Genomic DNA, 15,312 nt, shown 5'->3' with positions numbered 1-15,312 from the left:
TTTGTACTTTATAGCCAAAATATTTTTTTTTTTCTTCCAGGGGACTATATTATCATGACAATTTTCTTTGACCTGAGCAGACGAATGGGGTATTTCACTATTCAGACATACATTCCATGTATTCTGACTGTTGTACTTTCTTGGGTATCTTTTTGGATCAATAAAGATGCAGTACCTGCAAGAACATCATTGGGTATGATGTAATATTATGCTATAGTGTCATACAACTTTTAATGTGCTAAACGTTTATAGTTTAATATATTAAAAATATTCCTCTAACTACAGTCAGACAAAAATGGACAGATACTCTATAGTGCAGTGTGATGTTGAAGCGAATATATGTAAACAAGTAGGAAATAGAATTGTAAAGAGAGGGAAATCTCAGAAAAGTTTTTAATAGAGGTCAAGGGAAGCATAAAAGCTAAATAAGAATGAATGCATGAAAATCACACATAATGCATGCATCTTCAATGTGGTCAGTATTGTCAGTACTTTTCATCAAGGCTGTTTTCCAGCTGAATCACTAGCAGGCAGTATTTATTGACTCGCGTGTGTTTAGAAGGCTTTGAAATTCCCTGCTCTTACAGTGGTACTGATGAATCGTCAACTGCTCCAAAGGACAGGGGCAAGAAGTTTCTGGGCTTCTGTTATCCATAAAATGTGCTATTATTTTGTGAACTCTTGAGAGTTGCCTGTATAATAACATTGATTAAAAGGGTAATTTGTAATTCTCACTTGATAAAAGAAACTTTTCTTTCTTTGGCAACCTGTTGCAATAATCAGTGTAATCAGTAACTAGGCCTAAGAAAATGTGTCTACTTATTATACATTTGTTTAAAAGAAAATGATAACCTAAACTCTTGTATAGATATACAAAGATAAATTATTGATTAATTGATTACTTCCTCACATCAGTATAGTACATGAATCTCACTACTTATCATAGGCCATAGTCAGGCCTACTTAGAAAATATCTCTCAAAATGGGGATTCCTGTGTAGTTGGAGGAGCAAAGATTTTTTAAAATTATATATGCATACGTGCACTTATCCGTCCCTGAATGACAATGTTCTCAGCTCATTTATTTAAATCTGCATTTTAACAAACGTTTTTCAGCTGCTTTAGTGTTCTAGGTGCTGCAGCGTTAACAGTGAACATATGTTGTAAAGTGATAATGTTCATGTTAAAACAGGAAACATTTCTGTTTTAGCGGGGTGTACAGGTGATGTACATACGTATAAAGCATAATAAAATGTCAGTGAGCAATAATGGCTATGAAGAAAAATCAAAGTAAATGACTAGAGAATGGCAAGGTGTGTTATCTTGTGGAGTCAGACTAGTCCTCTCTGCGGAGGTGGCAGAGACCTGAGGGAGTCTCTGTTGGATATCTGGTATTCTAAGTGTTTTCTTAATTTCATGAACTCAGAGATATTTTAATAGGAAATCCACCATATTATTTTTAAGCTAAAGTCTGTGACAATAAATACTAAATAAAATAGATAAATGTCTAAAAGCTAAGTTCTGCTATATTTTTCCTTACTTCATGAAATAGATATGTAATAATATTTTAGTCTAGTGAAATTTAACTTCATCATTGATAATGAAATCAGTCTACTTGGAATGGGACATAATAATGGAAGCAAGGGATACCTTGGGAAATCTACCTTTGACCACAGGAATGTTATTATTTAATAAATTACAAAAAGTAGTTCACTAAGCAAGGAAGAGAGAAGAATGGTAGTCACAGATTATTTCACACTATATGAAAATCCTTTAATTATAATTTGGGGTTAAAAATAATTGAAGCAAAAACTGTCAGGAATAATGAGAGAAATATAAAAATCTACAATAATAATTGGACATTTTAATACTATGAAAATGAAAATCTTTTTCATTTACAGAATAACTACATGGAAAAATCAATTAAGATGTATAAAATTTAAACGAAATTATCAACCTACTTTACCTGATTGATATTTATAACATTGTACCTAACTACAGAATATACAACATGTTCAAATGCATACAAAATATTAACCAAGGTATCAACAACATTCAAAAGACTAAAATTTTCCAGAATATCTTTTCTGACCAAAATGAAAGTAAATGAAAAATTAATAAACATTTTATAGGTTAACAATGGTCTCATTTATTTGGAATTTTTTAAAATGATCTTTTAGATAACCCCTGAGTTAAAAATTAATCAAAAGGGAAATTAGAAAACATTTCAAACTGAATTTTAGTAAGAAATTAGCATATAAATATTTGTAAAATGCAGCTAAAGCCTGCTTAGAGGGTGTAATTATATATTTAAAATCTAGTATTAGAAGGGAAAAAAGATTTTACATCTACTTTAAACCCAAATGAAATAAATACATTTTTTATAAATATATTAAACAAAATATATTACATTTCTGTGTCCATTTTTTAGTTGAGAGGCACAGATGAGTTAAGAAAATTCCCCCTAAGGTCACAGAGTTAATAGGTGGGAATGTCAGAATTTGAACTTAACTTGTTTCCATAACTTCCAATCCATCATAACTGTATCATTCTTAACTTTTTTCAATCCTAAGTGATGACAAAAATAAAAAGATGGACATATGAATGGAATTATTATTAAGGTGTGTTTTAATGTAGACATGAAGGGAAAATTTGGCTATTAACTTCATCACACAAAAGGGGTGCTATTATTTTCAACCCAGATATTGCAAATCTGTAAATAATTGGCCAAATTAAGATTCATCGGGATTATATTCAGGACTTCTTGGAGAGAAAACAATTCCCCTAATGGTGCTCTATTTCATGAGATGAAGAATGAGAATTAAGGCAGTTTAGATAAGAAGAGATAGAGCATGGGCATCGGTAAGGGGGGCTAAAATGAGCAGTGGTAAGAACCACAAGAAGGCCATGGAAAGGGAGAAATAGACAGCCTCAAAGATCCATATACAGGGCTTGGGTCCAGGGGGACATCCTCATTTTATATGTTGACTTCTTCAAAATATGATTTACTCTTTTCTTTCTAAAATAGTCGCTTGGCATCATTTTGCCTGTATTTACTGAGACTAAAAAATAGGTTTAATACAAGTTATAAAAAAGTTATGGCAGTTGGGATTAATTTTAACTGTGTGTGACAGGAAACCTTAGATCACTGGAAATTAAATTAGACAGAGGCCTAACGTGGCTTCTGATGGTCTGGCCATCATATTCCAGCAGAAACCAATTGAGAAAGAGGAAAAGAAGGGCATTTCCTATCTCTCTAATGTCTAAGGACATCTTTTGGTCCTTGTTTACACCCTTGACTTGATTCTTCTTGGCTACATTTCAGCCTGTGGCCACACATAGCTAAAGGAAGCTGGCAGATAAATGTACTTCCAGGCAGGCACAAGCCAGCTAAAAATTGGATAGTCTATTATTCTGGAAGAAGGCAAGGACAGATTTGGGGGGTTACCTACTTGCAGTCCAGAGAATTTGCATGATTAAAAGTCATGCAAAGAACGCACTGAACACAGTGTAGCTATGGTTGCCAGACTTTTTTCCTGTAAACCGTGAGTAATCATGTTCTTTTTCTTCCATTGTTTATTTATGCAAACAGTAGTGCCAGATCAGATGGAAGAATAAAAACGGTCCAAGGTCATTTCCGTCATCTATGTGTCTTCCCTCCTTCCACAGGCATCACCACAGTGCTGACTATGACCACTCTGAGCACAATTGCCAGGAAGTCCTTACCGAAGGTGTCCTATGTCACTGCGATGGATCTCTTTGTTTCTGTCTGTTTCATTTTCGTTTTTGCAGCTTTGATGGAGTATGGCACCTTGCATTATTTTACCAGCAACAAAAAAGTTAAGAGTGCTAGAGAGAAAAAGCCAAAAATCAAGACCTCGGTATGTTAAAAAAAAATTTATCTCTATAAACAAAAACTTAGTGTTGGAGATATTCTTTTGAGTTCTCATGCTATATTTTCTTAGACTGATATAGATGCTAGAGGTACCCTGACAAAAGATAAAAAATACTAAAATGAAACTGAGTATGTAATATTTCCCACTAGCAAAAATATATTTTTTCCCTAGAAAGTACTTTTGAATCACCTCTGCAACGAACGGTTACTATGCTGTGAAGTTTTCCACAAGTAATAAATTCTTTGGCCTAGAAAACTCATTTAAGCTCTTTCTTTGAATCTATTTTTGTGATAGGATTTTAATTTCTAATATGGTTGTCCCACCAACCTAATTTTTAGAGATTAATATCCCTCTTTAATGTTGGTATTCAACTGTGTTTGAAAGACGCAGCTTTCTATATCATAGAAAAGATATCTGTTTGGCTTTTGTACAGATACAGTTGTACTCTCTTACTCCCCCTTCCTAAGCATATGTCTACCTTAGCTTATAAAACATCAAGTTGGTAAATTAAAATTGATTCTACTGACTCTCAAATACTTAAGTATTGGCTGACTGACTATTGTTTCTTTTTGTAATGGCATTATAACAACCTTAAAGTAACACTTTTACTGAGTGTGCCAGGAACTCCTCTGTTTTACTTGCATGATTTCATTTATTCTCACAGGCACCTAATAAATGCTTTGTACAAGGACAGCCTTAGAAAGTGGAGAAGCCAAAACTCAAACCCAGGTCTTTTTTGGTGCCAGAGGTCAAGCCTGTAACCCTTCCTTTATGTTGTCTGTTCTTAAAAGATTCTAAAAATAAGACACTGCATTGCTAATTTCACTAAATGTTCTCCAAGCAGACTTGTTCCATAATAACAATATGCTTGAAAACTATATAAAACAGTTACCCATGAGTGGCAAGCTTGTAAACTTACCGTGCGCCCATGCGTGCTAAGTCGCTTCAGTGGTGTCTGCCTCTTTGCAACCCGATGGACTGTAGCCAGCCAGGCTCCTCTGTCCGTAGGATTCTCCAGGCAAGAATACTGGAGTGGGGATCTTCCTGACCCAGGGATTGAACCCGAGTCTCTTGTGTCTCCTGCATTGGGGGACAGGTTCTTCACCACTAGCAACACCTGGGAAGCCCAAACCTACCATGGCAGATACATAATGAAGCATGGGATTTTTCAGGTTATGTGCTAAATTTGTAAGTTCTAGGATATAATGCTTTTTCTCCTGTCCCTCATTTTTCATCAGTTTGTTTATATAATTTTGCCATACTTTAAAATTATATTTTACCTTTTATGTTGTACTCCAAGGACCAAAGCCTAATGTATTTGCTTCCAGATTCCCACAATATTCCTAGGAAGAGAACATATTGTTGGTGGTACATGTTTCAGAACTTACATGGTAGAATTAGCCTGTGATTCTCTCAAGTTGATGTAATTTTAGTTTATTAATAAGACTTACTATGGTCTCTCTCTGAATGGACAAAGCATCAGGAAGCAATGATTTCAAGTTTAATATCCATTTGCTATTTTTTTTAAGAAAAACAGGGGTTTTCTACTTTCTACCTTTAATCCAAGCCAAGCATCCTCCCTGGATTTTCCATTTCATCACTTACTCATCCACAGCTTTGCTCAATTACTACCTTGACAATTTTATTTCTGAACATTGTGAATGAAAATGTTTAAAATAAAAATAATTGACATTATAGACTAACCGGGTACAGTCTCATGTGGATTCTAGAATTTCATTCTAAGAATATGTGATATAGATACTAATATTGTCTAAGGCTACTGTAGGACCACAGATAATCAGTTTGACTCCAGGTCATGCGCTTTCGACCGCATTACCGATACCTCACTCAGGAAGCTGAAACACTGGAGTGCAAGCTTTCAAATTATGATGTTCATGTAATTGTTCATTCATCTAATATTTATCAAGGACACCCAGGTTCTAGGTATTGTTCTAAAATAGTTATTTAGGAAAAAAATTGTCTCTATGTTGAATATTTACAATATATCACCAAGCCCTAGAAGCAAAATACTAAAACTGAAAACTTAAGGAATAAAAAATAGATGAGTGCTTGAAAGCAATAAATTATAAATATCAAAAAGTTAAACATGTAATTGACTACCTAGAGAAGAAAAATATTTAAAGCCATCTAAAATAAAATTCTATAGTATCTTCTTACCGTTCAGTTACATGCTTCATGAGCTCTTTTGATACTAGATGACACTTTGAGTGAAGAACTGGATCACTCATCAAAGCCGACTCCCCGCCTCGCTCAGTGTTCAGCCATATGGGCTCACTAATCAGGTGAATCAGAACACCCTTCCATGAAGAATAGATAGCTCTGTTTGCTGTTGTCTCAAAATGTTCTACTTCAGGGCTTTGCAGAGTCTGTGTTTTCCTCTGTTCCCTCCAGGAGAATCAAATGCAAGCCTAGACCCAGAAATCTTGCAGCACATTGCCTCTACCCCTGTTTCAATAGTTTGTGACTTTATCTTCCCCTCTTATTCTCTATGTCTCTGTTCTGCCATCACCCTAATTTATTTTCTAGGCCCCAAATTGTGACTAGTTTAAAACCAAGCATTAAAACCAAGCATTTCCTTTTCTTCACCAAATTATTTATGGCGATGGGCCAGGACCAAAGATCTTGCCTGGAGTCATTGAAAAGTCAGCGTGTTTATTTTTAAATAACACTCAAGGTCATTGTTGAGATCTCTTTGGCTGCTTAGCTGAGAATCCCTGAAAAGTTCAATTTGTTTTACTTAGGAAGAGAGGATGCATGCATACATACTAGGTTGCTTCAGTTGTTTCTGACTCTTTGCAACCCTATGGACTGTAGCCATTCACGCTCCTCTGTCCATGGATTCTTTAGGCAAGAATACTAGAGTGGGTTGCCTTGCCCTCCTCCAGGAGAAAGAGATGATACTTGAACACAATAGATTTTTAGCTTCAGTGACACCTCTAAGAAAAATAAAAGTTAATAAAAATGCTTTCTACATTATTCTCCATGTGATATTATATAATGGACCTCTTCTCTCTTTCTCTTACTTCATCCCCCCTTCCTCCTATCTTTTCATCCTTCCTTTCTTCCTTCTGTCATTTTCTTATGTCCATATTTCTTTATTTCTTTCTTCTTTATCTTTTATTGTGAATGTCAGTGCCATTTTGACTTGGCCTTTATTACCATAGTTGAGAAAATAAGAGATGCTAAAGGCAAAGAAGAAAAGGAAAGATATTCCCATTTGAATGAAGAGTTCCAGAAAATAGCAAGGAGAGATAAGAAAGTCTTTCTCAGTGATCAGTGCAGAGAAATAGAGGAAAACAATAGAATGGGAAAGACTAGAGATCTCTTCAAGAAAATTAGAGATACCAAGGGAACATTTCATCCTAAGATGGGCTCAATAAAGGAGAGAAATGGCATGTACCTAGCAGCAGAAGAAGATATTAATAAGAGGTGACAAGAATACACAGAAGAATTATACAAAAAAAGATCTTCAAGACCCAGATAACCATGATTATGTGATCACTCACCTAGAGCCAGACATCCTGGAATGTGAAGTCAAATGGGCTTTAGGAAGAATCACTATGAACAAAGCTAGTGGAGGTGATGAAATTCCAATTGACCTGTTTCAAATCCTAAAAGACGATGCTGTGAAAGTGCTGCACTCAATATACCAGCAAATTTGGAAAATTCATCAGTGGCCACAAGACTGACAAAGGTCAGTTTTCATTCCAATCCCAAGAAGGGCAATGCCAAAGAATGTTCAAACTACTGCATGATTGCACTCATCTCACTTGCTAGCAAACTAATGCTCAAAATTTTTCAAGCCAGACTTCAACAGTACATGAACTCCACTTCCAAATGTTCAAGCTGAATTGAGAAAAGGCAAAGGAACCAGAAATCAAATTGCCAACACCCACTGGGTGTTCGAAAAATCAAAAGAGTTCCAGAGAAACATCTACTTCTGCTTTATTGACTATGCCAAAGCCTTTGACTGTGTGCATCACAACAAACTGGAAAATTCTTAAAGTGATGGGAATATGAGACCACCTGAACTGCTTCCTGAGAAATCTATATGCAGGTCAAGAAACAACAGTTAGAACTGGACATGGAACCACGGACTGGTTCCAAGTCAGAAAAGGAGTACATCAAGGTTGTATATTGTCACCCTGTTTATTTAACTTATATGTGGAGTACATCATGCAAAATGCTGGGCTGGATGAAACACAAGCAGGAATCAAGATTGCCGAAGAAGTATCAATAACCTCAGATAGGCTGATGATACCATCCTTATGTCAGAAAGTAAAAAGGAACTAAAAAGCCTCTTGGTGAAAGAGGAGAGTGAAAAAGCTGGCTTAAAACTCAACATTCAAAAAATTAAGATCATGGGATCCAGTCTCATCACTCCATGGCAAAAAGATAGGGAAACAATGCAAACAGTGGGAGACTTTACTTTTGGGGGCTCAATAATCACTGCAGATGGTGACTGCAGCCATGAAATTAAAAGACGCTTGCTCATTGGAAGAAAGCTATGATGAACCTAGACAGCATATTAAAAAGCAGATACAGTACTTTGCTGACAAAGGTCTGTCTAGTCAATGCTATGATTTTTCCAGTAGTCATGTATGGATGTGAGCGTTGGAGTATAAAGAAAGCTGAGTGCCAGAGAATTGATGCTTTGTAAATGTTGTGTTGAAGACTCTTGAGAGTCTCTTGAACTGAAAAGAGATCCAACCTGTTAATCCTAGAAGAAATCAGTCGTAATATTCTTTGGAAAGACTGATGCTGAAGTTGAAGCTCCAATACTTTGGCCACCTGATGCGAATAACTGACTGATTGGAAAAGACTGATGCTGGAAAAGATTGGAGGCAGGAGAAGGGGGCAACAGAGGATGAGATGGTTGGATGGCATCACCGACTGGATGAACATGAGTTTGAGCAGGGTCTAGGAGCTGGTGACGGACAGGGAAGCCTGGCGTGCTGCAGTCCCTGGAGTCACAAATAGTCACACATGACTGAGCATCTGAACTGAATATATTTGACTAGGTTTTTATTTCTAGTCATTGAAAATATGATTCAGGTGTGTTTGTATCAATATCTATTTTCAGTTAAATCTAGTATGCTAAATATATTGGATTATAGAATCAAGATCCCTTATGAAATAAGATCTCAGAAAAGCAATAGTAATAAGCAATCCAAATAAAGAGTCATTCATTTTAAAAACTCAAATATTTAACCCCTTGATGATAAAAATATCAGAAAACTATTTTATACCTATTTTAGGAGCCTGGTATACCCATTTGAGGACGGAACTTTCTTGTTTGTAATCTCTCAGTGGTGGAAATGTTAAACGTTTGAAGTTTATTCCACCAACAATGGAGACGGCGAGTTTCCCTAGAGGCTCTGAATAAGAATCTCCCTCCTGTGTGGGAAACCCGACTTAGACCCCTGGGTCAGGAGGATCCTCTGGAGAAGGGAATGGTTGGTTACCCACCTTAGTGTTCTTGCCTGGAGAATTCCGTGGACAGAGAAGCCTTGCGGGCTTCAGTCATGGAGTTGGATGTGACTATGTGAGTAAGAATGGGCCAGCCACGATGAAGAGGATAATGACAGAGTGTGTTCTCTGCTTTCAGGGATCTTTCAATCTAGTCGTGGAAAAATGAATTAGAGGTATAAACAGAAGATAAGAAATACGTGCAAATAACAGTCCAATGTAAAAATCAAAAGTCATCAAAGACACTGTAAAGAAGTGGAAGTTAGGTGACTGGTTTCCAGTACCTTTTCAGCAGCAAAATGTTTTCTAAGACAGATGTAGGTTAAGAATATGTGAAGAAGTTCTCACTGAAACAGAGGTGGCCCCCCCAGAGTCCGCACCGAGTGGCCTGTCTCATGCCCAGAGGGACCCCGAGACCCCACGTCTCACAGTTTGTGAGGCAGTGACACGCAGGTGGTGTTGAGAAGGGGCCCGACCATCCTGAGCGAGGCGCAGTGGGCGGGCTCCCCTCATTCCCTGTCGGTAATTCACTCAAAGTGCATGGAAGCTAGTTCTCCCGAGTGGGCATTTCATAGAGAAAGCTACAAGGAAAGCGTGACATCGTTGAAGTCGTTCTCTGAAGAATAAATTGCAGTTTTCAGAAAAACGAATTAGCAAGAACATTTGAGAGAAGGAACCACGTAAGCCAGGTTGAGGTTTACATATAAGAATAAAAAGTAGACTGGTGTAGTTCTCAAGCTGTTTGTCTAATACAATAACCACTAGCTAGGTTGACTTAAACTAACTAAAATCAACCAAAATTTTAAAATTTATATCTTAGTAGCAGTGGTCACATTTCAAGTGCTTAGTAGCCACATGTAGTGGCTTCTCCTGGACAGTGCTGGTCTAAAAATAGGGATCTTAGGAAAGAAGTTAAATCAAGTTAAGGATAGAAAGGTAATTTCTTGCCAAGATGTTGAAGTCTCCAGCACAATGTTAAGAAATTTAGATTTTGCTTTGTCAGCATTGATAAGCTATGAATGTTTTCAAGGAAGATGGCATATTTGTTTCTATATTTTCAAAAGACAATTATAAGTAGCATGGAATGCTTTTGAATTACAGAAGAAGCAAGGAGATAAAGACTATTGCCAAAGTTCAAAGTGTGATAGATTACTGAGGATGGAACTAGAATATAAGAGTGGAAATAAAGTGTGAAAGGTATTTGTGTGTGTGTATTTGTTTTGGCCACAGTACCCAACCCACAGCCCATTTTTCAGCTAATACATATCATATCTTTATGAATAAGCAATCGTCTACCTTTCAGAGCACAAAAATAAGGAAAAGCTGTATCAGTACAGTTTCACCAATTATAAACTTTCTTTCCTATAATGGTATTTGGCAAAGCTTCCAGGAATGATTATTTGATATTGGTGAAATCTGAAATACAGTAAGAAGCTTACTTGTGTATGGTTGAAACAAATGAACAAATCAAACAATGTACAAATGTACAAGTGGAAATACAATTCCCTGCTTGGCAGCCTTGGTCCCCACCCTCAGAATTAGGTTTATTTGTTTGTTTTTTTAGCTTTCTGTTTTTTACTTTCCTCTGATAATTACTTCCATTAATCTTCTATATTCTTGAAGTACCAAGATTGACAACTCAGAATGATGAAAATCTACCTCATGTCTATTTTAACACTAATATAGTTTTGTAATATTTGAAATTTTGACTGATAATTAACTAATTATTCTCATGTATAACTTTTTGATGAAAAGTTAATAATAGTGATACTAGTCAATATTTCATAATATCAATAACATGATCTAATAATGTCTGCAATGTCTGCTAATTGCTAATACTTAATATCATTAATGGTAATAGCATATGATCTAAATAGTAAGTACTGGCCTTGGTGCTTAAAATATATTTTGTATATTAACTACATGATTAATCTATAAGTAATAAAGTATTTAGTATATAACCAGATATATACGTATCTTTAATAGAATGGGATTGATTTCTCAAAATGTTAAGTTCAGCTATATTCTTAGTGATTTTTTTGAAATGACAAAAAGATGGTATATTCTCAAAACTACATCATTTGAAGTAAAAGAAAATTGATTCAATTGTTGTTTTCTTTATATTATTTAAGCAGATCTATTTTATTTTCCCAATGCTTGTTATTTGGGGGGCACATCAGGATCTTTATTTGAGAAAGTATAAGGTAGGCTATGCAGTTGTACTTCAGATAAATAAAGTTTATAATGTTTATATTTTTCCAATTAATATTTCAATGGTTCCAGATTACAAATTTGTATGTCACAAATATTTTATTTTACTGATACTGTATCAACTCTTTAGCTATTTTTCTTAGCACATACAAAATTCACTTCAAGTCACGTACATCATTCAATGAAGTATAGTTTCCATTTATGATTAGTGGCATTTTGAGGGAGATAGCAGGAAACTAGAAAACCATCAATCCAAATTGTCACTGCAATAGATGTTCTCCATGATTTTGGCCACCAGGGGTTGGTTCATATTTTAAGTGAAGCATTTGCAGCTTTCCTCCATTTTTGTGCACTTTAGTGTTTGATCATCCTTCTCATGCAAAATTGATATCTTCCAACAAACACACTGTCTCCATTTATGGTAATTATGAGTGATAAAGGGAATATATTTTATGTCTTATAGCCTTGAAATTGCATATGAACAATCTTATATTTTAATCACTTTCACTCTGATTAACATTGAAACATATGCTATTTAAGTATCAAGTGATAAGAAAATTAATACCAATTTGTCTCATTTTTGTACATAAGTTAGTGCTCCACTAAAATTTAGGAGTCTAGTCAAGTATCCCCAAGTGACAATCTCAGAAGATCATCATTAATATATAATAATATATTGCCTCTGTTTTTCATGATACAAGTGCACAAGTTCAGTCACAAATTTATTTGTTTTTAGGGCATTGTTTATCTTTGGGTTGCACAATTTGTTTCTAATATGGATAGTATAACTTGTGTGATGGATTTATCTTTTTAAAACATCACTAAATGTGATTATTTGCTTTTTGATCTACTGAATGTTTAATATTTAGTGGTTCAGATTCTATGTTTATTTTAGAAATAAAGTGGGTTTGAATATAGGTCCAAAAGTTTTAAAATTCTCATTTTTGTGCTTAATTTTCTAAATCTTTCTCATACAGTGTTTAATTTTCATAGCTTTGAGATTTATTTCAGAATTTAGGATGAAAAATTTGTATAAACATTTTCATTAGAATTTAAAATCAGGATAAAACAATTCTTATAGTCTTGGCATTGTATTCAGTGCTTACAAAATAAAACCACTGATTATACTATATTGTGAGATTCATATCTAGAATAACCCCTGAAGTACGTGGATGTCCGGAAGAATAAAGGTTACTAAAGACAGCAATTTTCATTCATAATTTACTTGCCATTTTATTTAAGCATTCATTAATGTAATTCTTCCCCAGCCATGGGGAGGATTGGAATGAGACAAACTTGGTAGAATGAGCAAAATTTTGAATATCAGTTGTTTCCAAGCTTTTTAACAAGCTTCCAAGTTTTTAACCCCTGCACATTCTTTCTCCCAAACACAATGCTTTGTGCTTATCCACAACTCCAGATCTCAAACATTTTTTATTCATTTACACCTTCTCAAAATGTTCTGCTTTATCAAAATCAAATACTAACAATCTTGTATTTTAAGCACTTTCACTCTAATTAACATTGGAACATATGCTATTTAAGTATTAAGTGATAAGAAAATTAATACCAACTTGTCAATCTTTATTATTTGTTCTCATTATGACTAAAATACAGTACAGAATATAGCTATAGCAAACCAACAGATGTTTATAGTATTGTAAATATTTTACTGTAAATATTATAGAAAAATATAGTTTATCCTCATTTTAGAATTAGATTCATGGTCAACAATAATTTAGTAGATCATCTTTTTAAACATATAAAAAGTATATTTCATTTTTAGTGTATTTTTCCTTCAAAATCTTTGGAATATAAAATAATATTTTTATATGCTGCAAAGTAAATTATAGTCTAAAAAAGATGTTAGGATTGAATATTTGATTTTTGAAAAATAAGATTATTTTTTACTGCATCTCACTCTTATAGTTTGCCTTGAAGGGACAAACTGATCTTTTTTATGCTATTTTTTTCTCAACATTCATTTATTATCTTACTCAGATGTCCTCTGGACTCCATCCTGGATCTACTCTGATTCCAATGAATAGCCTTTCTCTGCCGCAAGGAGAAGATGATTATGGCTACCAGTGTTTGGAGGGCAAAGATTGTGCCAGCTTTTTCTGTTGCTTTGAAGACTGCAGAACAGGATCGTGGAGGGAAGGGAGGATACACATACGCATTGCCAAAATTGATTCCTATTCTCGAATATTTTTCCCAACAGCTTTTGCCCTGTTCAATCTGGTTTATTGGGTTGGCTATCTTTACTTATAAATTCTACTTACTAGGAAAAATGAAAAAGAAGTCTGACTAAATACAATATAATCTACTGTCCTTCAATAGCATGAAGTTTGAATTCAAAATGCAGAGAAACCAATGGTTTAAATGTGAATATTTATTTTACCTATTTTATGGCTTTCATAGGTAAATAAAGTAGCAGCTTTCAGATTAATGTACTTTATATAAAACAAGTTATTGCAAAATTCAGCCTATTAAAATAGTATTGTATATTTGTACTTTAATTTTCTTTATTTTTACATATATCCTATTAGGAGTTTGAATTTATGAGTTCTGTGATTCATATTTTAAAGATGGAATAATTTATTACAAATTTTATTTAAATTTAGCCAATCATTTGTAATGGTAGCCTAATCTAATGCCTAATACTATGTAATCTTTATTTGCCTAGAAAATATTGTTAATTTGTTTTGTTTTGTTTTTTTTGCTTTTTATTTTTATGCTTTGTTTGGGATAGAACTAGTTGAAAACATTAAACCATGATTTCATTGGGTTGATTTCTAAGAAGCTTTACACCTCCAAACAAATTAATTTTTAAATTTTTATTTTTTAAAGAAGAAAGGCCAGCTTTTAGCTTACCTTTAATCTAGTTCATTTCTGATGAAATATTTGTTTGGTGGCTTGCAAACTAGGATGGAAACTATCAAAGAGACTTAAATACAAGGTGAAAAGAAATAAAAAATATTACATTTAACCATTTCATTCTCTGTCTTATGAAGAGATAAAGCTTATGAAGAATAAAGAGATTAATACTGAAATGTTTAGATCTACCAACCTTGAAATTAAATGACTTTTTCTTAATCTTCTGCAAAAGTATTATATTCCTTAAATTAACAACAACAACAAACATTGAGGAACAGGGTTTGTATTTACTCATGCGTCTAAAGAATATTATCCAGCAAATTGATTTGAAATTCAATTTGAGGATATTGTCTTAGGTACATGCTATTAACATTTTTCAGACCGGTGATATTCTGGAAACACAGTTTCAGGCCTGTGTTGTGTATTGTCTTTTTCAGTTCCTAAATTTCAGCTTGGTCAGCTTTACGAGTTTGTTATAAATTGTAATGACATTCTCTTTTTCAGAAAATGTGAGCAGGCACAGAAACTATATTAAAGGTGAAATTCTGTTAGAGGTACCTCTAATGAAAATGAGTGTATGGAACGCTCTCAATTCTGAGAGACAGGAGCAAAAATAATCTTACTATAGCTTAGCGCCTGTTGATTAATAGTTTCCAGATGTCTGTTTTGTTAAGAGGCGAGTTAAACTCAGGCTTTAATTACTGTATTCCTGTAACTAGTTTAGCATATCCATTACTTATAAGAACTCCCTGTGCATTCACCATCACCTAACCATTTGGAAATCACCAGGGTGGTCTTGAGGGTGGCCTTTAAACACTGTTTCCATTGTCAGCAGCAGC

General features: G+C 34.4%; 1 protein-coding gene across 1 annotated transcript in view; it reads left to right on the top strand.

The window, feature by feature from the left end:
* The window catches only part of GABRG1 (gamma-aminobutyric acid type A receptor subunit gamma1), a 76,372-nt gene extending 62,464 nt beyond the window's left edge, over positions 1-13,908 (top strand). The window contains exons 7-9 of the mRNA XM_065907352.1: positions 41-193; positions 3,669-3,880; positions 13,598-13,908. Of these exons, the coding sequence (XP_065763424.1) occupies positions 41-193; positions 3,669-3,880; positions 13,598-13,867 (635 nt within the window). The 3' untranslated portion in view covers positions 13,868-13,908. The remainder of the gene's footprint in view (positions 1-40; positions 194-3,668; positions 3,881-13,597) is intronic.
* The last annotated feature ends 1,404 nt before the right edge of the window (positions 13,909-15,312 follow it).

Source organism: Muntiacus reevesi, chromosome 16 (assembly GCF_963930625.1).
Source record: "Muntiacus reevesi chromosome 16, mMunRee1.1, whole genome shotgun sequence".
NCBI classification, from domain to species: Eukaryota; Metazoa; Chordata; class Mammalia; order Artiodactyla; family Cervidae; genus Muntiacus; species Muntiacus reevesi.
This window is presented reverse-complemented; position numbering and strand designations above follow the sequence as displayed.